The 23,208-nt window shown below is 57.9% G+C and overlaps 1 protein-coding gene across 3 annotated transcripts in view; it reads left to right on the forward strand.

Moving 5' to 3' along the window:
- Positions 1-23,208, forward strand: part of PFKP (phosphofructokinase, platelet) — a 48,629-nt gene that overhangs the window by 13,255 nt on the left and 12,166 nt on the right. For all 3 annotated transcript variants that reach the window (XM_031444813.2, XM_031444814.2, XM_031444816.2), the window contains 12 exons: positions 7,731-7,808; positions 10,588-10,777; positions 12,034-12,199; positions 13,166-13,210; positions 13,381-13,489; positions 15,971-16,066; positions 17,270-17,362; positions 17,932-18,057; positions 19,577-19,641; positions 20,145-20,214; positions 20,489-20,635; positions 22,792-22,862. In XM_031444813.2, coding sequence (XP_031300673.2) covers positions 7,731-7,808; positions 10,588-10,777; positions 12,034-12,199; positions 13,166-13,210; positions 13,381-13,489; positions 15,971-16,066; positions 17,270-17,362; positions 17,932-18,057; positions 19,577-19,641; positions 20,145-20,214; positions 20,489-20,635; positions 22,792-22,862 — 1,256 coding nt within the window. The remainder of the gene's footprint in view (positions 1-7,730; positions 7,809-10,587; positions 10,778-12,033; positions 12,200-13,165; positions 13,211-13,380; positions 13,490-15,970; positions 16,067-17,269; positions 17,363-17,931; positions 18,058-19,576; positions 19,642-20,144; positions 20,215-20,488; positions 20,636-22,791; positions 22,863-23,208) is intronic.

A 23,208-nucleotide genomic window follows, 5' to 3' on the forward strand; every position in this document is an offset into this window, starting at 1 on the left:
ACGTTCTTCGTGTCCTCTCTGAGTGGGGGTGAGGGGCTGTCAGTCACTGGGAGCCCCACTTCCCGCCCTTCCCACAGGTGGGCGGCGAGGAGTCCTGAGTGAACGGAGCCCGCCCCCTTCAGGGGTGCAGGGAATTCTGCGGTTCCTCCGTCAGGAAGATGCCAAAGAGAAGCCTCGTACGTGCAGGGTAGCGTCAGGATGGTTCTGATTTTCAGAGTAACCGTTTTATGGGCATTTCGGGGCGTCCGGCTGAGCGCAGCCTTCAGGGGTCGGTGCTGGGAATGACCAGAACTTTGAAGCTCTTGTGTTCGGGAACAGCCTAGAGGTGGGCGCATCGGAACAGAAGCCGCCTGTCTGAAGGCGGGGCCATGCTCCTCGGGACACCCCCACCCCAAACAGAAGCAGTTCTAGTGAACAGGGTCTGTCCTTCACGTCCCGCGGAACAGGGGCCCCCAGTGGGAGCCTCGCCTCGGGGCTGCCCGGAGCCTAGGCTCTCCGTGGGCCTCCACCCACTGACTGCACTTTGACCATGTCAACACTCTCTCTCCGAATCCGGCCACCTCTTTTTCAGCACAGGTGTGAGGGCCCTGTGTCTGTAATTCTGAAATCCAAACATCTCTCAAATCTGCCAGTTTTTCCCCGACCCGTTTAGACAACAGTCCTCAGTGGGATGTGTGCCACCCAAGCTCGCCCGTTGAGTGTGACCTTCCCCAAGAGGGCACGAGGCCTGTCCACACTGCCGACAGCATGAGGTGATGTAACGTCCTTACTGCTTCTTGAAACGTCCGCCGCCCAGATGCTGACACATGTCTCGCCCCGGGTCTGGGGAGGTGGGTGTGGACCTACGTGCATACCTGGTTGACTGGCTGGGGGTCAGCACATTAACCTTCTGGCCCTGGTTCCTCGTCTGTCCCGTGAAAATCGTGTTTTCTCTTCCCGCACTTGGAGAAAGTCTGTGCACGGACGCGGCACGGGGGCCGTGATGCTAGGGGTGTCTGACTCCGCTGGTCGTTGCCAGGCGCAGAATCGGTGCTCAGATGAGTCACTTCCCGGTGGACCACCCCGGCACTGTGGGCGTCCTTGTGGGCCTTGGTCTGCCATCCGGGTCACGTCCTGACGGACAGGCTTCCTTCTTGACTGTGGCACCTGTAGCTGGAGGTTGTGGATGTGCAGGCTGTGCTGTGCCGTGGGCAGAGCATCCCTGCCTCTGACCCCAGCAGATGTCCCCTGGCTGGAGGCCACCATCCTAGACCCCTTGGGGCTCAAATTTAGAAGATGTTTGGTTTCATTTTTTAAAGCATCGTTCAGTGATGCTCATGTGGCCATTCCTAGCCTGGTTTCTGATTTCTCCTAGAGCTTTCAAGTTTCCACCATCAAAACAGTTAAACAGGTCAGCATAAGTCATTTAAACGAGGGGTGTGGGCTTCCTCTTGAGCAGAAAGGGTCTGGGAAGTGTGCTGATCAGAAAACACTGGTGTTTCTGCAGCAGGTCTGGCACAGGTTTGTTCTGCCTGGAGCTCCGGGACGAGGCTACGTGAGGTGCGTGCCTGGCCCTTGGGCGCCATTCTGGGCCGGGATCGGGCGGGCTCCGGATTAACCCGTTCTCTCCACCTCTTGGGCCGGTTGTTGGTTTATTTTTGGTTTTTCCTTTTAAGATAAGGCTTTTCCTTAGAAACTTACGAGGGCCTGCAGCTTCTTGGACATGGTGAGGGCAAGAGATGCCTTTTGCAAAAGACTCTCGCTACGGGGGGACCACCCCAGGCTCAGGTGGATCAGAAGGGAGGTGGGGGAAGTCCTGAGTCACCGGCTGATGCTTCTCGGCTACAGAAGAGGCCAGGCTGTGATTCGTTTACTACAGGTTCAAATCCTATTCGATTTTCCTGCAGGTTAAAAACAAAGTCTTTATTCTTACTACAGCTCTTTAAATGTGACTAAGTTAAAAGTCTTTCCTCCTTAAAAGAACTGTCCACAGCTTGGCTCGCTCAGGCCTGGCGCTTGTAAGTGGCAGGGCTCACCATGTCTCCTCCGCATGTTGAGGGGAGGCTGGAAGTGCCCACTGCTTTCAGCAGTGATCTTTTTACTGTTAAAAAACAGCTCATTCCGCGTGGGTTGGAGGAGCCAGGACCTCCTACCGTACAGGACCAGGGGCGTCAGCACAAGGTTGGGAGCTCATCTGTGGTCTCCTCAGCCGTCACAGGAGGTCCGGCGAGTGGCTTTCTCGCTGGAGCCCCGGGGCCCTCTCGGACCAGCCTGCATCCGGGCTGCGCTTGGCGGGGGCCCTGGGCTTCCCAGCCTGACATCCTGCGATGATAAACAGGCTCTAGTTGCCAGTTAATACATGGGTACCCTGTTCCCCATCCTCGCAGAAACCCTCTGTTTTTCACAAAGCACATCACTTTTCTTCTGGGATATGACAAACAGCCCGCTTTCACAACCTCTCCAGTGAGAAAGGTCACGTTGAGATCGAACAACAGAAACCTGCTTTCCCAAGGAAGGCAGCAGCGGCCGTCCTGCCCGGAAGCCGAGGCTCCAGCTGCAGCTTGGGCTGTCTCACGGCGGGTGTGAAGCTGGAGGGAGGGTGACAGCGCTGGCTTTGCCAGGAGTTCTGGGACGCTGGGACGTGTGGGCAGGATGGGGGGTTAGGATGCCCGCTCTGGGGCCGTGTCTGACTTTTTCATCATTTTCTCCCCATGTCAGTGCCCCCAGACGTTCTGTGCAGGCGAGGCGAGGTGACCAGAATCACATGGTCTTGTCTCCGTGAGGTCTTACCCATGCTCTTCCAGCATTTTAACTTCCCTAAAGACAAAACTCCTTAACCACTAAGTGCCCGTCTAAAAATGGTCTTAGTGATGCTGGCAGGTACAGGTAGGCATGTCCCTAAGCAGCTGAGAGGGAGGGGTTATCGCTGGGCCCTTCTGCTAACATGTCCCTTGCTGGGCTGGTTAAGCTCCTTAATTAAGTCAACTCACCAAAGGCAGGTGACCTGGGGAATGCGGAGGGTGGGGGGACCTGCCTTCCCCGTGGAAGGCTGGCTTGTGCGCACCCGGAATCATGGAGAAGAGCAGTCACAACCCCAGGGAATCCTCTCCAATCGTGGGCCTGCCCTGAGCCGGGTCCCAGCTGGCTGCTTCCGTGGGACCTGGCTGGATCCTCCCACCACCAGCATGCCCGAGGCCTTAGACCGTGTACATTCGGTTATCGTTTTAGTGTTCAGATTGTGAGAATGGCAATCTGCCTCCCCTCCCACCGACAGCACCGTGGGCTGATCAGATAAGTTACTGTGAGACAGGAGCCCCTGGCCTTGTCCTGCTGGGTCTTCGCGGTTTATAGCTGAGCAGGAAGTGTGCATGACGAGCTTTGGCTTAAAGAAACCTAATAACGCCAGAGGGTTGAGTAAGTCGGTTTGGTGTCGGGTTTCCAAAAGCACAGAGTGCAGGGGCAGGACAGTGGGGCGTCGTGTTCTAACCTGTTCCTAACTCTGGAGTTGACCAAACCTCCCCGAGGACAAATCCTCAGGCATCCTCCCCAAAGCCAGGGAATCGGCCCCGGCGAGCGGGGGCGACCACTGGTTCCCGAGAGGAGAGCGTCCCTGCGCTTCGACCCCGGTGGGCGCGGGTGTGGAGGATGCCCATGGCCTTCCCACAGGCTCAGTGACCTCACGACTCCTAAACCTTGAAGATCACTGATGTGGAGAGCCGTCACCGCCCGCCGCCTCTGCACCCGCACCGAGTTCTGCACGACGGTGTTTACTAACCCTTGAGCGGTTCAGAGCCGACCTCGCTCTGTGCTGGCGCCCAAGCTCTATGAGCAAAAAGCTTTGCTTATTAAGGCGTTAACTTGGAAAGACCTTCACTCTCCAAGGGGCAAAAGTGGGTCTTTACTGCTCCCCCCACCCCCGGGGGAGTTTGAACCCGGCGAGAACCGTGTCTGAAGGTGCTTCTGGAGCGTGCGACTGTCCAGCAGGTCGTGTCCTCTGGCCCTTGGGCTGCTCGCGATTCCAGCAGAGCTGCTGATGGAGGAGTCCGAGACACGTGAGAAAGCATCGTCCACTGGAGAAGGCTTGCGGGCCCACACCACGTTTATCATTCCTAAAAGGAAAAAGGCTCCTGCGCTGTAGCACAAGACTGCAATTTCCCTCTGGTCTTTTCGCTTTAAGCAATACGCACGAGCTCTCTCCTAAGGGAAAGCCGCCCTCGGGCGGACTGGCTTTCGCCCTGCTCAGAACAGATGTGACGGAGGCCTGAAAACGCCCCTCCCCGTGGCCCTGCCTTCTAGGCGACCGGTCTGGAGACTGCTTGTTCTGGCCTCACTCAGAGCAGTCTCAGACAGGGGGTGGGGGCCGCTCAGTGGCAGAGCCCGTGCTTAGCACGCTCAGGGCCCTGGGCTCAATCTCAGGCACCTCTGCTTAAAAAAAAGGGGGGGAGAGGGGGGTGATCATGTTTCTTGCAAGGGCAGCTGTCAGCATTAAATTAGTGTGTGTGTATACATATACACGCACATAGAGCGTATGTAATACTTTATATGTATATATGTATGTATGATTTGGCATGCAAGAAGCACTCAGGACATGGGAGCTCGTCTCTGCAGGCGGACATAGCCTCTAAACACATTAAAAAAAAAAAAAGAAAGAAAACCAATCTCAAACAAGATGTTAAAAGGCTTTCAGAGCCCCTGCCAAGCTCTTAGAAGTGATGGATTTGACGCAGCCGGCTGAGGGTCTCCTGGGTTCACCTTAAGCACCAGGGCCGAGGAGACGGTGTTCCTTCTGGTCAAAAACCGAGTGTGGCTTCAGAGGTTTTGTGGTCTGTTTTTTTAACGTGAGTCATAGAACTGGCTCTGAAGGCAGATTTCAAAAGAGACCTTGAGGAAGCATTTTGGGCTCTGGCTCCACTGGAAAAACTCCTCACCTTCTAAGGAGACCTCAGGAGGAAAACCTCGTCTGAAGCTACAAATCACAGCGCATCTGCGCGGAGCGGGCCTTCCTCAGCTGCCGGCATCTTCTGTGTGAGCAGAAGACAGCGTGACGCCGTGGCCGGGAATGGCTTTTCAAACGTTGCACAGGCCGGATGACTTTGCAAAGTAAAGAATGAGTCACTTCCTGCGGCCCGCCCGCCCGTGTGTGCGCTGAGGGCGCTCTGAGCGCAGCTCCTGCTGACTTGTCCCTTAGTCACCATCTTTATTGTAGGGGTCCAGGCTGCGCAGAGCCATCAGGTTGCTTCGGGAGGACGTTTGACTTCTCAGAATAAGTGCTGTGCTTTGTAGGACAGTTTTCCATGTTCGTACTCTGGGGGCACAGGGATTTGCAATTTTTTTTTAATCTGTATTTAAATTCTCAGAAATAAGGGAAAGGAGCTTTTCCCTTCCAGGCCTGGCGTGTGGGAAGCAGCAGATCGCCTGTGCTTCCTGGCTGAGGAGCAGGGGTCAGCTCACGTCGGTCCTGCCGTCTGTGCGGCCGAGCCGCCCCTGGCATCTCCCCCACCCCGTCGCTACCTGGGTGTCCTCCTCGGAAGCGGCACATGGGGGCCTGGCCGGTTTCTTCGTTTTTGCATTCTGTTTTGTCAGAGCCTCAGAGTCGGCCGAGTTCTCCCCCCCCACCCCCCGGCTCTGCCCGCTCTTCTGGCCTGAGCATGGTGATGTCTCCTCGTTCTCAGAAGCACTCGGGCTTGGATGCTAAGACGCCACCCTTCCCTGCGGGGTGCACGTCGGCACGGTGGCCGAGGGCCTGAAACTTGGATGCAGGCGCAGGCTGCTCACCTGCTCTTCCCCGGCCTCCCGGGCGTCCACAGCCCCACCCACTGCGGTCCGTCCACCTGGACCTTCTGTGCAGGCGGGCGAGGCTCTCCCCAGACCCGGGAGCCTGGGGCTGGGGGTCAGCTAGGGGATGACCCTGACGCGAGATTCACTCCCACATCGTCCATCTGTCATCTCTCACTTATCACCTACCGTCTGTCTGCCATCTGTCTGTCTACCTCTCTGTTTTTAATATTCTGTCGAAGCAACCCCTGGGGGGCACTTGGAAGAGGGGAGGGCATCTCTGCATTTGCTCCTGGAGCGGCAGGCTGTCTGCGGGGCGTGGCGCCTGTCTGAGGGCGCTTCCGTGCCGGGGCGCCACTGACATAGCGCCTCTGATAAGCTCCCCTTCCGGAGGGAGGCCTGCGTCACGTCACACTCGAGCTTGTCACCCTCACCCTCCACGGTGACAGCCACCCTGGGACCTGCCCTTTAAATAGAATAGGCTAAAAATGTGTACCTTGTATGGTTTTCGGGAATAAGGGAGATGGAGACAAAAAGGGAAAAGGGGTCCCTAGAGTTGGACCCAGGCGTGTCTGCAGCAAGCCCCAGTGCTCCTCCGCGAAAGCACGGGTCCCGGGTGACAGCGGCCGGCAGCCCGCCGCCAGCTTCTCCCTGCTCTGGGTCATTCCCAGCTGTCTCCTGCGCCGTTGGTCACGTGCGTAACACTGGACTCCACACACGCGCACGGGCACGTGTGTATTCTTGTGCGGCACTGATGCATTATGTGATGCGTTACAGCGACGTGTGATGTGTGTGTGGTATCGGAACCGTACGTTACGTCTGTCAGTATATAAACACATACGTACAGGGGTGTGTCCTCTCGTGTCCTTTACATGACGACTGGGGAGGGAGTGAGCAGGGACTCCGGTAGAACAGGGGGCGGCCGCGAGCAGGCTCCTCGTGTGTGACGTGTGAGGGTCTGCGCCGTATGCTACGTGCACGTTACACGCGCACCGCGTAAAGCGCGTGTATGACCCGGTGTTACGGCGTGACGCGCTAGTACACAGTGTTATGTGTTGTATATAATGTATTTGGATGGAAGTTTTACACTTATAAATAGACCAACTGACCCCCCCTAAATGTGCCCGCACTGTAGGTTAGTTTTTGCACAAGACTCTATGCTCAGTGGCTGTTTCATTTTTTTTAACCTATATTCTTTTCTTTTTTAATTTCCTCTTGACCTTCAGTAACTAGGGGGAAGGAATCCACAATAATAATCTATTATGATAAACGTTTATAGATGGCGGGAGCCTATTCCCTTTCAGGGATAAACATCCTGGAAAGTGGGTCATGCAGACAGAGACGGGAACGCACGTGTCTGTAACTCTCGACGCTGTATGTCCTGCGGGGAAATCAGATGCACTTGGGGCCAAAAGGTGCTCGTCTTCGGGCTTCTGGGCAGATGTGCATCACTGTCCAGACTCCCTCAGGGACCCCTCCCCGCAGTGCAGTAAATAAAGTGTCATGACGGGAAGGTGAGGGGGACTGACTGCTGGGGAGACACCCGGCTGTGCTTCTGAGCTCGCTCTCCTGAGTGTGGACGGAGGTGCAGATCGCCCGGCAGACGGGGGCCCTCGCCGCGACGCTTTCCTGTACGTGGGGCGATCGACACCCCTGTTCTCAGCGGGCTTGTGTTGAATCACCAACAGTGTTGGGCAGATGTGCCCCTTTCCGTCTCCAGGAGCCCTCAGGCAGCAGGCAGACTCTCTTACTCCCCACAGGACTCTAGGGGAGCCGGTAGAAATCCCCATCCAGTCTGAGGTGTTGGCACCATTTTCTGCTCCGAAGGAGCGCTGGCGTCGCACCGTGCCTTCCAACCACTGGTCTCCTAGAAACTGGGGTTCACGGTCACCGGCGGTTCCGATTTGTGGAGTTTGTGGATGCATGACTGTCGCAGTGTGGTGACCCCGTCTTAAAAGCTGTCCTTCTCCCCCCAGGGCTACCAGGGCATGGTGGACGGCGGCAGCAACATCGTCGAGGCGGACTGGGAGAGCGTCTCCAGCATCCTGCAAGTGGTACGCACTGGGTTTCCGCGCTCCCGGCCTGTTCCCCTGAGGAGCCCTCTCGTTTGAGGCTTTTGTGCTTGTGCTGCAGTAATGCTTGGAAATGCGCTGCCTTGCTGGCGTCACTCTTACTTACTCACGTGGAAAGAAAGCCTCCTGAATTTGCCATTTAATTAAAAATGTTAAAGAGCTTTGCACCAGGCACACTGAGGAACTGTCCTTGCACTGAAATGTCACACACGAGAGCTGTGGTAACCGGGTACTGGCAGGGGCGCTGGCATTTTTTAGAGCAGATTCATGTAGGCGCAGCTTTGGTTTGTTGGTGCTGTGTGTTTAGTGGCAAGTCTCCATGCCTGCTAGGTTTTAGGAGTCACTTCGCAGCTGCGCACGGAAGCCCGGGGAAGGTCCCGCCCAGCTGCCTCCCAGGGCTGGGGCTTCAGTGGAAACAGAATCCCTGTCCTGGCCTGACCCAGACAGGGCTGGTTCCTCCATGTGCACAAGGATGAAGCAATTACCACCTCAGGGGAATAGTTGCTTCCCTGGGATTTAAAAGTGACCTGCCTGAGTATTTTATGCCTAATAAATTCCTAGAGCAATGTAGCTTACTGAAGGCTCCAAATCCGTTCAGAAATAGATTATGTGGACAGAATGGACTTCATGAAAAGCTCTTTATTTGAGGTTTGAGCTTTTGAAATGTACTGATCTGTGACTATTGCATTTTTTTTTTAATTGAAGGAACCCAAACTGGTACCTTCCCTCTGAAGGTGCTGGTGCAACAAAGAAGGGATGAAAAAACATGGTACATCAATATAAATGGAATATTACTTAGCCATAAAAAGGACCTTCTGCAATGTAGGACCACACTGAGGACATTATGTTAAATGAAATGACAGACCCAGAAAGACCAACACTGCATGATCTCACTGAGAGACGGAATCTAAAAAAGCCAAACTCGCAGGAACAGAGTAGAATGGTGGTTGCCAGGGGCTGGACGTTTGCAGAAATGAGGAGATAATGGTCAAAAGACATAGACTTCAAGTTATAAGATGAGTTAACTTCTGGATTGAATGTGCAGTGTGATGACTGCTGTTAACAGTGCTGTGTTGCGGACCTGAGCGTTGCTCAGAGAGTAAATCTTAAGTGTTGTCACCACACACACGCGCATGCACGTGCACACGCACACGGAAGCCCTGTGAGGTGGTGGAGGTGTTAATTAACTTGGTTGTGGTGATCACGTCACAGTGTGTACCAATATTAAGTCATCATGTTTGTACCTTAAAAAATGTTAACCATGCTGTCTTACATATTTGAAAGTTACTAAGAGAGTAGGTCTTAAAAGCTCTCACCACACGAAGATACTTAATGTGGATTGACTGATGTATTAACTAACTGCAGAGCGTAATCATTTCACAAGGTTACATGTAGCAAATCGCCACAACCTGCTCCTTCAACTCTCACAACGTTATGAGTCGATTGTGTCAGTAAAGCTGGGGGGCAGTGCCCTGCGGGTGTGGTCACCGACTCACACGTCTGTACTTGAACTTTTTGCTCTGTGACTCCTGGGAAGAGTCTGAAGGGAAGTTTGACAACCCTGGATACTTAGGGAGGGTGATATTTACAAAGACTCAAGACAGTATTATCTGAATTCCAGACAGTAAAGCCGTGTGTGAGGGGAGCACTTCTGTCCTGCTTTGGGTGGAAAGGTAGGAAGTTCAAGTGTGGCTGAGTGTGTGTGTGTGTGTGAGTGCGTGAGCAGTGCCCACTTCTTTGCAACCTGGTCAGTCCTGGTTTCATTCCTGGGGCCCTGTCCACGTTATCTCCTCTATGTTTATGGGTTGCTGACTTAACTTCCAGTTGTTAGAAATCACATGACCCTCTAATCGCTCTTGGTCAAATCAAAGTCCAGAGAACCGGCTTATCTGGGCTCTGCACCCTGCACCTGTCACCCAGGCTGGCCTCTGCTGCGCCAGGTCCCAGCGCTGCCCCGTCCTGCTGGCTGCCATCAGTCAACGTGACCCCAGAGAAAAAGCATCAACACCTTGCTTTGGGAAGCAAGTGTGCCCTCCGAGTTTCTGCAGGAATGGAAATTCCCTAAGTGTGTGTGTGTGTGCGTGCGTGATTTGTGTGAAGGCATCCGGTATTTTTCTAAATTCAACTAAGAACCCTTTGCTTTTGCAAAACCAAGTATGAAAAATCATGATTTCTCTTGCCGGAAGGTTTGGATAATCCAACTAAAGTTTTCTTAAGATTTAGCCTTTAAAAAGGGGTGGGGCGGGGGGGATGTCATGCAAAGATAAATCCCTTTGGTTCACAGATTCCCACTTTGTCTGCACTTGCGAGCCCAGCTAACAGGGGAAGAGCCTCGTTCCCCGGGGCCTAGACACCGTGCTTCTCTGGCCGTGGCTGGTGACCAGCGCTGGGCCAGCGGTGGGCTCAGAGTCTGTGCGGGGTGCAGCCCTCCCCGTGCTGGACAGCTCCCACAGGACGGCCGTCATCTCGCGCAGACTCTTCCCCTCTGTGTGTCGAGCGGACGGATGCCGTTCATCCTTGTTTCACACCCTCCTCTTCCCCTGGGGAACGATGCAGCATCTGTATCCACAGAATTCCAGGATGGAACTAAAAATGGGAAAACTCTGCACTTTCACAGTTGACCGACTCAGAAGCTCAAAAGGGGGGAAACCTAGACCCTGAAAGTCCTGTGTTCAGACATCGGCACTCACACATGCGGATCCATCCTGCTTTCTGTCCAGTTGGGAGGAGATAAACAAACATGGTTTTCTTTCCTTTCCAGGGAGGGACCATTATCGGCAGCGCCCGGTGCAAGGACTTTCGTTCCCGGGAAGGCCGCTTGAAGGCTGCTTATAACTTGATCCAGCTGGGCATCACCAACCTGTGTGTGATCGGTGGGGACGGCAGTCTCACCGGCGCCAACATCTTCCGGAAAGAGTGGAGCGGGCTGCTGGAGCAGCTGGCCCAGGATGGTAGGCCTCGCTTCCTCGCGCGTGGGTTTCTGTCCCCCGTTCATCTTCCCTTCCCTTGAGGGAGCTGTGAGCGCGCACATTCTGCCCGTTTACTGTCCTGGAAAGCATGTGTTGCTACTGGTGATGCAGGTCTTACAGTCACCACCTCAGGGCTTAGCCTTGTGCCTCAAACACTATCAATAAAGGTAAGAGGTATAACGTTTATTCCACCGTCCTGTGCGCCCTGGTCCCCTGTTGACACCTGGCTTTGTGTGATGCTCAAACGGCAGCCACCTGAGTCAGGTTTTGTGCTGGCCCCCACTCTGCTGTGAGGGTGGCCCTGGCTCACAGCAGCCAGTGGACACCCCTCACCATCAGCTCCCCTGGGGTCTCTGTATCCGTTTTTGCAAGACTCGAGTTTAGACGGTGATGGCCTGCTGTTAGATCGTCCTTTATCGTCTCTGAAGCTGTGAATGAAGGATTTTTGAGAATCCTATATATTCTGTGGCTTTCCTCTTTTAAATGTCTTGTTACCTAATTGCAACATAATATACAGTATGACCAGTGGCAGCAAATTGCCAGAACTAACAGCAACCATGTGAAAGGTGTAAACTTGAACTAAATCTGTTACCCCAACTTCTGTAAAGTCTGTCTGGGGAGTGGAGAGCAGCTGTCAGACGCCGGCAGCCGGGTCCCCGGGACGTCTCTGGGCACCGTGTTCCGGCGCACGGTGGTGACTCCAGAGAGGAAGGGCCCCTTGAGTCCCATCCTGACTGCCCCGACCCTGACCTGATCATTCTGGTTCCCTCTAAGCAGATCTGCCAGCCCCGTGCGCCTTTCCAGAGAGCAAAGAGTAGACATGACTAGAGATGGAGGCTCCAGGGGTCTGTAAGGAGTCGGTGTGACAGTTGTACAAAACTCTTAGGGGCTTAATCCTGGGGTGGGGACACGTCTCAGAGCAGACAGTTCTCTGAGCATTTACCAGACGGAAGTCAGATCTTTTCCACCAGTCTCGATGTACAAGCCTGCCGCCTTTTAATTTTCACACCTGGGTCGGTGCTTTTGTCTGGGTGTCAAATGACAGCTTCTGTCAGTGTCACCAGCTCCCCCTTTGGCTTTTCTCTCTCTGAGTGTGCAGAATTAGGTGGCGTAGAAATCAGAGAACACACAAGAAAATGGGGAGGAATCACGTTTAGAAGCGTGGATTTCCCGGGTGCGCCCACGGAGCACGTGGCTGCGCCCGGTGACAGAGGGGGTGTCGCTTGTCCCCGACGCAGGCAAGATCGACAAGGAGGAGGTGCAGAAGCACTCCTACCTCAACGTGGTGGGGATGGTGGGCTCCATCGACAACGACTTCTGCGGCACGGACATGACCATCGGCACGGACTCGGCCCTGCACAGGATCATCGAGGTCGTGGACGCCATCATGACGACTGCACAGAGGTGAGGACACGGGGTGGGGTGCGCGGGCGGGGCACTGGGCTGGAGATGTGGGAGCGCGTGGTCCTCACTGCGGGCTCCGGAAGGGTCCACGGAGGACGACGGCTTTCTGGTCTACTTCTCATTTTCAACTTGAAAAAGTCACCCCCTCCCAATCATAAAAATGTGTTTGTTGGAGAGAATTTAGAAAAAAGAAGAAAGAATCTTCACCTAAAACAGTCTCGTCCAAAGGGCTCCTGCAGGAATTGCAGGAAGGCAGTCTCAACGTTGACGCCCCCTGTTAGAGCTGCGCGCAGACGCCCCTCCCCATCGTCGCACATCTGCCTGCAGGTTTCCCAAAGTGTCCACGAGCAGTGACGTTCTGTCCACTTGATGTGGACTCAGGGCAGAGCCTTTCCTACTGACGCCACCCGCAGCACCCGGGGTCTCTGATGCTCGCCCATGGGAGCCGTGTGAGGGAGGACCCAGGCCCCGGGCCCCCCCGTCTCAGGGCCGACGCCCTGGCCGCTCGGTCAGCGCCTCGCCCCACAGACCCGCGGCCGCTGGGGGCCAAGCTGCCCCTCCACCCTCCCCAGGGCTGCCCTGGGCCGTTAGTCTCCCTTTGTGTGGAAAGGCCAGCGTCGCTGGACGCTGACCCGACTCTGGGACTGCCATCTCCTGAGCGTGCTGTGGGCGACAGCCAGCCGGCCGCCCGTTCTGGCTGGGAGAAGCCATCATCCCGGGAGGGGCGTGGACGGGCGTCCTGGCGGCGCAGGCGCGTCTCGGCACCAGCGATCACGGGCTGTGAGACGTGACAGGCGCTGCCGAAGCCCCACGTGCCGAAGAGCTCAAAACGCACTCTGAGCAGCGTTTGCTTTTGTGGAAAGCGGGGCGTGTTTGGGCAGCGCAGGCGCCTGCCGTGGGGCGAAGCCCCTTCCTCTGCTTTGCCTGCTCTTCCCGCGGTGCTGAGTGAGTGTTTCTCTTTTCCAGCCACCAGCGGACCTTCGTTCTGGAGGTGATGGGGAGACACTGCGGGTGCGTATGTGCGGACGCGAATGGGATGGAGGGAGCCCTGCACCCCAGCGCAGTGTCCCAGGAAGGGTTCATGGGACCCCGCGGGGTCCTGTCTGCCTGGGGCCGCCATCCCCGAGCCCTGGGTGCCTGGCGGGCGGCAGCCTCACATGGCCATTGCGGTGTCCACACAGGTACCTGGCCCTGGTGAGCGCCTTGGCCTGCGGGGCCGACTGGGTGTTCCTTCCGGAGTCTCCACCAGAAGAAGGCTGGCAGGAGAGCATGTGCGTCAAGCTGTCGGAGGTGAGTGGCGCTCTGCCTGCCTCCTCGGTGCCCGCCGTGCCGCCCTGGCTGTGATCCGTGGCGGCCTTTAGCATCCTCAGTTTGGAGAGTGTTCTAAGCAGGTGGACGCTTTCTGGTCACAATGACTCAGGCTTGTGGCTGGGATCTGGGCGCGTCCGTCCACCTCGCGCTGTTGCGGACAGTGATTCAGGGAGTGACGGTCGAGCGTTTCTGTTTCCAAGCAAGGCGGCGGTTACAGCTGTCAGAGGAGAAGGTGGTGAGAGTGCGCGGGGTCTGCGGAACGTGACAGTGGGCGGGGACCTGCGTGCGGCCCCCATCAAGGCCCCGTCACAGCGTGTGGCCCGTGTAGGGGCAGCTCTTTCCGCCACAAGGTCCCCATCACGCTGGCCTGGCCGGGGGTCTGACCGTCGGCTGTTTCCTCTGAGCCAGGCCTGCCCTCCTCTGCCTGGGGCTGATGTTTCACGCTGTGAATTGTCAGTGTGCGCAGATCCCGCCTCCCCCACCCCGGGCTTCTGAGGCACGCAAGGCCTCATGTAACACGACGTGCAGCAAGGTTAGCTTCAGGACGGAAATCCCAGCGCGCAGGGATTTCCCTTCCCTTCGTCCCACAACCAGCTTATCAGTGTTCGCTCAGTGAAAACGTAAGCCTGCAGCAGCAGGCACTTACAGCCGCGCTCAGCAAACACGTGGGCTCTGCATGCGGGACCCGCGTGCCGTCTCCTTCAAGGTGATGCTTCCAAGAAAGGAATTCCTGCAACATATCAGAGAAGCTCTGCTGACCTAAAACCTGTGCCAGAAGCTGTTGGCAACAGCTGTGCCTTTACCAGGAAGAACCACGCACCCTCCTGAGACCAGAGCTCAGCTGTCACGAGCCAGGGAAGCACCCAAAGGATGCCTGTTCCCGCTGAAGCAGCAGTTTAAGTTCACTGTCCCGTGGCTCTGACCGGGGATGTGGTGGCCATCTCCGCCGGCCGGGTGGCGTGGGGCATGTGGCTGGCCGCAGGGGGTAAGCACTGAGCCTCCTGTTAGACCGGTTCATCTCTGCAGCACTGAGGACGTCCCTTCGTCACCACCTGCTGGCACATGACCTCGGGCACACCCGTCCCTGCCAGCCTCCTCCCACCCGAGTCCCTGGCCTGGCCCACGAGGACACTGCACTGGCCAAGGTCTAGCGGCCGCCCCTTGTCGCAGGAAGTGCTTGGCTGGTCGGAAGGTCAGCAGTGAGGTCGCAGGGCTGAGGCAGGTGGTGGCTTTTAAGCCCTGATGTTTAGATTTCAACGTTATTTCTGTAGCCACGTGGTCTTATCTGCAAACCTTCTTGAGTTGCAGGCTCTGTGAAGTGCTCCGTCAGCTAGGAGGCGGGTAAGGACGTGCTTGGACCCCACCCCCCACCTCCGGGTGGTGGCAGAGTCAGGACTGACGGCTTAAACTCCTTGGGCGCAAACACTTGATAGCAGTCTGCCTGCAACTCGTTTTTATTGGTTATCAGTGCAGGACCGCGGGGGTTTCTAAGCATCCTGCCGGACTATCGTCCCAGGATGTAAGTCAGGCACTTCAGCGTGAAGCGGGGAAGGGCTCGGGGCGTCAGGGTCCTAGGGCAGGGCCCGTCTGTCTGGCACGTCTCCTGTTTGTGGGCACATCGTCGATTCCATTCTTGCCATTTCGCGCAACGCTGAAATAATCGCTCTTGTGCCGATATGTTTACACCTTTTAGAAGGTGTTTGTGATCCACGTTTTCCGAAGTTTGGCACATTCCATGCTCATCATAAAGCAACAGCGCGAGTGTTCGTGACGCCCCGCGCGGGATGGGCCGAGCCTCCCCAGAACAGCCCCCCGGGCTGACGCCCTCTGGCCTCCCCGGCGGCTCACCCCAGGCACTGCCAGCTCTGGGCCCCACGGCCCCACGTGCCACCCCCTCCCCCAGAGGGCCCTTAATCTGGGACTTTGTAGAGAACAGACTTACTGAGAGCAATCTGGGGCATCGCTGGGTGACTGCCGTGAGCCTGCGAGCAGCCCCAGGTGGGGATGGTGCCCGCCTGGCTGTTCCTGTGGTGGGGGCCCCCATCCCTCGTGTCCCGGCCTGGGGCCAGCGCTGTCCCACCACAAAGGCCGAGAATTCCAGCCTTGACTCAGGGCTGGGGCGGGGTTCCCAGGGAGGTGGCAGGAAGCTTGGCTTCCGAAGGAGATGACAGGGCAGGCTTGCAGTGGGGACCCGCCTCGTGGGGGGAGGGCGCAGCCTCCGAGCTCATTGCCGTCGGGGGTCAGGGTCTGTGGGACATCACAGCAGCTGCTGCGTCCCCAGGCCCGTCCCACCTGCTCACCCAGAGCACCTGGCTTCACCTGCCGCGCCATCAGGAGCAGCGCTGGTGAAGCCTGGTGACCGTTTCTCCCTGGAGAGAGATGGCCCACTGGGGCAGGGGGCCTGCCCTGTCGTTGAGACTGGCTCAGGCACTTGAGGGTCCTCGTCTTCTGCCTCCTCAGAACCGCGCCCGGAAAAAAAGGCTGAACATCATCATTGTGGCAGAAGGAGCCATCGATACCCAGAATAAACCCATCACCTCTGAGCAAATCAAGGAGGTGAGTGTGTCCGACTCCGCCCGCCTGGAAACACAAGATGCGAGCGCCCCGGGCGGGGGGGTGCTTTGGGGCGGTGTGTCAATGTTTAAATACCTTTCTGTTCTTTCTGATAGTGAAAAGTATTTTCATAATGACTCATAACTTTAATGGCATGAGAGTCGCCCAGCCCCTGACTTCCGGAGAGCCTGTGCCTCCAGAACTCTGTGGGGAACGTTCCCAAAGGCCCTGGGGGTCCCCCCAGCAGACAGAGGAGCTGCGGTCGGGTGGGCATAGACGGCTCCAGCTCCGGGCGCCGGCTGCCCCACGAGCCCGTCCCCTCTCCACCCTGAGCACCAGCCGAGCCGCCCTTCCTGTCTGAGCCACCACCCCTCGGCCCGCATGGCCTGACCCCATGGTCGCGCTGCCGCAGGGTAGCCGGGCAGGTGCTGGCTGGTCGGGCCGTGCGGGGTCCACCGGGCCCGCTCCTGGGCTGCAGGGGTGACCAGGCAGGTTCTGGACTTGCTGCTGGCTCGGATGGAAGCCATCCGTCAGGGCCGAGCACGTTCTCAACTTGGCCTTGCAAGTTGGCTTCTCTGCAATCCCAGACCAGCCATTCACCCGAATAGCGAAATATTGAGAGACGTGCGTGAAAGCCATCTGTCACTGCTTACAGACGTCGTCGGCACGCTCAGAGCAAAGGTCGTCTGAAAGTTGAAGCTGAGATGAGATGGGGGATGTGGTGCCAGAGGGACCGGGGACTGCTGCCACCCGACCCCATGGTTTTTATGGAGTAAATGAGGCCCAGTGAAGGCAGGGGGCCCGTCCCAGCCGCCCGGCTGGTTTCCCTGGCCCCAGGCTGAGGGGCAGCTTGGTTTTGCTGTGTCGTGCTCTTCAACAAGACTGTACGAGTGCACGGGGATTCAGGGAGAGGGTCACGTCTTTATAAAGCGTTAATGCTTCAGAAGCATCACCACGATACACGTGATAGAAGCGGGATTAACAGTCGTGTCACTGTGTCCACGAGTGAGGTAGGAGAGACAGACCTTATTTGACAATAAAAGCAGCCCTTTCCAAAAGTTAATTCCAGCAAGCTGCTCGACGTTCCTTCAGGAAGTGGAAGTTAGGAACTAGAATCTCCCCCCCCCCACGCAGGTCTGCGGGGACGGACAGACCCCTCGAAGGGGCCGCCGTGCCCGGGCTTCTGACAGAGGTGTTTCCCCACAGCTCGTGGTCACGCAGCTGGGTTACGACACGCGAGTGACCATCCTGGGACATGTGCAAAGAGGCGGGACGCCGTCAGCCTTTGACAGGATTCTGGTAAGTGAGGGTGGGAATGGTCAGGCATCTCCATGCAGAAAGGAGTACTTCTGGGGCGACACGAGGACCAGCCTGCTGGGAATGCTGAATGACGCCGAGCAGGGCCTTCGGGTCAATAGCATCTCCTGCCCCCAGCGCTGGACCCCGAGGTGCTACGGGCCGTGGGCTCACTGGACCCCAGCCAGCCCAGGGGTTCCTAGGCCCCCGGTCACCCAGACGCTGGGAGACCCACCAAACGTGGGGCCTCCAGGACAAAACCCAGAAGGTGCAAAGGCACCCACCCACGTGCAGTTTTCAAGAAAGAGGCCAGTTTTCTGCTCCCCACACCTCTGGCCTCCCCACCCCTCCACCTGGCCGGTTCCCGCCGGGTCAGACTCTGCTGGAGGAGGTTACATGGGTTACAGGGAAGCGGGAAGGACTCCATGCAGCTCACAGGGATGCGGTGCAGGAGATGGGGAGGGAGGCAGGGAGGGCAGAGCTTAGAACAAGGGGGCCCTCTACCCGGGGCACTGAGGTGGTCTCCGGGCCTGGCGGGGCGCCCTCTCTGACCATCAGAATGTTGTTTCCAGGCCAGCCGCATGGGGGTGGAGGCCGTGGTCGCCCTCCTGCAGGCCACCCCTGAGACCCCAGCCTGCGTGGTGTCGCTGAGCGGGAACCAGGCGGTGCGGCTGCCGCTGATGGAGTGTGTGCAGATGGTGAGCGCGGGCAGCGTGCGCTCGGGCCCGGGGCCTGTCAGGCCGAGTCAGTGACCGTCCCCAGGACGTGGGGAGCCCCTCCCCATGGGTGGGACGGCAGTGTTTGTGACATCAAATGGTGCCCTTCTCGATTCTGTGACAGCGGGCACCACTGCCCCACAGTGAGCCTAAGACGGGGTTTCCGTGGAGCACCCATGAGCTCCCTGCCCAGGGCCAGAGAGGCCGGGGGAGAAAGCTCTGCGGGATCTGGGAGGGCTTCACGGAGGTGGGGGATACTGCCGCCTCTGCAGCATCAACGGCTCCTGCCCTCCTGTCCCCGAGGCTTTCACGTCTGTGACGGGATGCATGGATGGCTGCTTGGGTGACTCCCTGACACACACGGCCTCCTCCAGGCCCCGGGGTGCCGCCTGTGGACGCGGGGAGTGGGTACTGGTTTTCCAGCTGGCCGTCCGCTCGGTGAGGAGGCCCTGGAGCTGCATTACAAATTGTTACCGTGTTTCATTTTTCAAAGTCTGTTCTCCACTGTCACTTCTTTGGTCTTCCCAGAGGCGCCGAAGTACACGTATTTTGTAACGTGTAGAGATGTCGTTAAGTCATTAAGTCATGGGACTTGTCAGAAGTAATCTCAGAAACATAATTTCCAAACGCCTGTGGCAGTAAACAAAGCCTGTGAGTGTGCACACGTGTGCACACGTGTGTGTGTAGGTGTGCAGGCATGTGCACGTGTGTGAGTGAGGGCTCACGAGAAGAGACGTGGAACTATAGCAGTCATTTATCTTAAGCACGTTTCTCCTGCCCAGTGTCGCTCTGTCCCTTCCGAGACGGACAGGCGGTGGGACCACTGGCTTGTCCTCAGACAACTGTACATCGTGGTACATCAGCCAGACGGCTCACAGAGCCGCGGTGAGCCGCTCCCGACCCCCTGCTGCCTGGCGGGGACTCCCTGGGGCTCTGGTGTGTGCTGCCCCACAGACAGCACCAGAAGGAGGGGCCCCTTTCTTACCAGAGGAAGAAACTGAAGTTGAGAGATGGATGGCTTCCCTAGGACCCTGGGCTTCAAAGCGGCCGAGCCGGTGCTGGTCCCCATGTGCTCTGCCCCAGGGCCCCCCCAGCCCCTCCACCCGCCTCCGCTCCAGCGGCCCCACCCCACCCTCCGCTCCCCGGGCAGGGGTGGTTCTGTCTGCGCTTTCCTCACCAGAGTCACGTGGGGATTTTTCAGAGCCTTTCCTTCTGGCCGTGCTCTCGTGGGGCACAACCCTAAGATCTCAGGACCTGCTTACCCTGGCGTGGCCGGCGGGGCCACCGTGTCCTTTTCTACGAAGCAGCCTGGGCAGGCGGCCTGGGCGTCCCCCTCCCACCCCAGCCGGGCAGTACAGGCTCGTGACCCCGGGCTGCCGCTGTGAGGTCAGATGGGAGGGGACCCAGGATGGAAGGACGGAGCTGGTTCCGAGCCCCCAGCCTGGCTCCGAGGATGCACAGAGTCCTGACACCTTTCTTCCTTTTCCTTATTTCCTTAAAGACCCAAGATGTACAAAAGGCGATGGATGAGAGGAGATTTAAGGACGCTGTGAAACTCCGAGGAAGGTGACTGTTTTGAAGAAAACTGTTCTGCCAGGAGCCTCTGTTCCTCAGGCCTGGCCTCTGGAACGTGCTCCCGGGTGGTGCCTGTTCTGTCTCAGGGTCGGAAGTCAGACATTTAGGCAGCAGGCACCAGCAGCCCTGCTCCTGCAGGTCCGCGGTCCGGGTGACTGGTTAGACATTCGTGCGTTTATTTTTTGGCAGGGTGGGGGTGGCTCCAGCTGATGCGATCAGGAGAGACAGCAGCCAGGGGCTAGCACTTTGAGAAGGGAACTTGCCACGTCCTAAGCGCCCCTGTTCCTCAGCCCACTTACAGAACATCCATTCAAGTTGCTGCAGACAGCAGGGCCCGCAGGGTGAGGGATTGCTGGGGCCCCTTCCCTAGGAGCCCTGACACAGAGCCAGCACCTGTGGCGCACACAGCGTCCTCTGCCGCCCCTTCTCCCCAGATGAGTCCCACCGGCTCCGTCCACATTTTTGGTCCCACACGTCCTGTCCTCTTCTTCCAGGAACTTCGAGAGCAACCTGAACACTTACAAGAGGCTCGCCATCAAGCTGCCTGACTCCCAGATCCCAAAGGTGGGTGATCCTGCCCTGCGGGTGCCCCCTGCCCACCTCCCCGCGTCCGGTGATGCCTCGGGCCTGCGCTGGCCTGGCGCCCCTCCGCTCTGGCCCGATCGGGTCTCGGCTCCTCGGAGGCCTCCCCGCGCCCCGCTGCCCCTTCCCGCCCGGCCCACGCGGCTCCTTTGGGCGCCCGAGCCGCGCGCTGGGGCTCCGGGTGCAGCGCTGCGAGGGGGACGCACCGTGACCGTGGCGGTGACCGGCACACCCACCGTCCCCTCCCGACTTGCAGAGCAACTGCAACGTGGCCGTTGTGAACGTGGGCGCGCCCGCCGCCGGCATGAACGCGGCCGTGCGCGCGGCCGTGCGCGTGGGCATCGCCGACGGACACAGGATGTTCGCCGTGTACGACGGCTTCGAGGGCTTCGCCAGAGGCCAGGTGAGCCCCAGGGGGCCCGGACGGGAGCACAGAGCCTGGTTTCCACGAAGGCGGCGGGGAAGGCGTCTCGGGGGTCGGGGGTCCGGGGCCCAGGGGGCAGGTGCGCGCGGGGCCGCGGGGAGGTACGAGCGGGATGCGGAGGGTGCCGTGCGCGGCCCGTAGGCGGAGCGCCCGACCCAGTGAGAGTCTGATGAGGAGGAGAACCCGGCTTGAGGGCTCGCGGAGCGCGCTCACTGCGCCCACGGGCCCCGCGTGTGTGAGCCCGTGTGCATCTCACGGTGAGCTAAGACACTATCCCCGTTGTCCTTAGGAGACAGCGGTGGCCGGGAGACTTGAGTCACGTGATGGAGGTCATAGGATGCAGGGGGTTAAGCACGTGGTGAGGCCGCAGGTGCTGCGCCCTCAGCCAGGTGCATCCTGGTACTCGTGCGGTGGTCCCCTCTCATCTGAATCTTCAGTTACCCACATTCAGCCATGGTCCAGAAAGATGAATGGAAAATTCCGGAACAGACGGGTGGTTAAGTTTTAAATTGCACCTCGTTCTGAGTGGTGTGATGAAATCTCCACCCGTCAGCTCTGTCCTCCCAGGATGTGAGTTGCCCTCTTGTCCAGCGTATCGGCCCTTTGCCACTTAGTAGCCACTTGCTGATCGACGGTCATGGCATCGCAGTGTTCAGGTGACCCTTATTTTAAGTAAGATGTCCCCAGAGTGCAAGAGGGGCGATGCCGGCAACTTAGATGTTCTCCTCCTGTAGCTGATTTATAAACCAGGCTTTACCCTGGGCGCACGTGTGTAGGAAGAGACAGACGTGTGGGGTCTGGTACTGCCCATGGTTCCAGGCATCACTGGGGGTCTCGGAACGTACACCCTGCTGATAAGGGCAGCAGATGTGTCTGTTTGCCCAGTGACTGTGTGACTCCTTGCTGAGTTCTTAGGCTGTGGAACCGAACTAGTGAAGACAGCAGACAGGACCCCCTGCGTCTCAAGAGGGAGACGGCGGGAGTAAAAGCCGATGGAGGGAACTCTGTCGCTGTTGGGGAGGTGACTCAGGCTGCAGTTCGAAGGGGCTGAGTGAGCGGCCCTCGGGGACATCAGATGTTGGTCCCAGGCAGAGCGGAGGACAGTGGCCCTGAGCTGCTCAGGGATGGGGGTGCTCACGTGGCTGCAGCCGGGGGCGAGGGCGGAGGAGGGAGTGGTGAGGGTAGAGCGGGTGAGGGCCAGAGGGTCTGTAGGTGATCTGAGGGGTCAGGTCTGTATTCTGAGAAGACAGGAGGGTTTGGAGCAGGGGTGTGGCGCATTCTGACGGATTTCCAGAAGAGGCGGGAACGGGGAACAGGAGAGCAGCCGGGGGCCCCTGCACTAACCCAGGCAGGAGCGGTGGTGGCTAGTCCAGTCAGGCAGTGGTGGAGTCAGTGAAGAGTCTTCTAGGGTCTGGGTGTACTTTGAAGTTGGGGCCAATAGGATTTGTTCACTAAATACATGCAGGTCTGAGAAAAGGAGGCAAGACTGAGTCCGTTTCTAGTCAGCTGCAACTCGGAGGTGGGGCGGTCTGGAAGGCACTGAGACTTGGGTTCAGTGGGAGGTGTCACTGGGAGTCCGGGGGGGAGGTGCCCGGCGAGCAGATAGACACAGCGCACCGGGGCTTTGGACGCCGGGGCCAAACGCGCGTGCGGAGGCTGGTGGTGTTTGAACCTGTGACACAGACCCCCCCATGCCTGTGAGTGAAGGGGGAAAAGGATTTTGCTGTAACAGTAGAGAGAGGGGAGGACCAGCCCAGGAGACTGGGGAGGGGTGCGAACACCGAGCTGGCATTCGTCTGTGCTTTCAGATTTTTTTCAATTTTTAAGAGGAAAAGTTTTTTTTAAAAAATTGTCATTTTAAAATTTCTTTTGCTTCCCAGTGGTGGGACTTGGCCAGCTAAAGCACCCCTCCAACAGGCGCGGTGGGAGGGCTCGCCCGTCGCTGTCCTGAGTGGTTGAAGCTTAGCCTCCAGTCCAGGTCTTGTCTCGTTCAGCGTCGCAGGGAAATCCTAACATTTCTCAAATCCCCGCCTACACTGTCGCAGCTGGCCAGGGTGCAGACACCTGAGCTAGTCTTTAATCGAATTCCCTTTCCTTCTCCGCTTTGGCTGTTCCTGTCTGTGTTTGCACGTCAGATAAAAGAAATCGGCTGGTCAGGTGTCGGAGGCTGGACCGGCCAAGGAGGCTCCATCCTGGGGACAAAACGGTAATTCTCCCACCTTGATTCTGACCTGCCCTTAGGAAGAAGGGAACATCACATTCTAGGGAGGGAAGTTGGTGTTGGCTCCGGCCCGGCCCCGCTCCAGGAGGGGCCGGGGTTAGTTTGTGGGGCACTGATGAGACGCGCCCTGGAGGAGCGGCAACGTGGAGGGCCTGGGGACAGCTTCCTCCGACAATCCCTTATTTCCATTGATCGGAGGAACCGAATGGTGGCAGAAACCCCGTATCTCACTTAGGGTGACACAGACAAGTGTGCCCTGAGCTGCGGTGACCAAGCTGTGTAAACAGGATCCATAGTGGCTCAGTGTCCCAGGAACCGCAGACCTAACCCC

This window comes from Camelus dromedarius, chromosome 26 (assembly GCF_036321535.1).
Source record: "Camelus dromedarius isolate mCamDro1 chromosome 26, mCamDro1.pat, whole genome shotgun sequence".
Lineage (NCBI taxonomy): Eukaryota > Metazoa > Chordata > Mammalia > Artiodactyla > Camelidae > Camelus > Camelus dromedarius.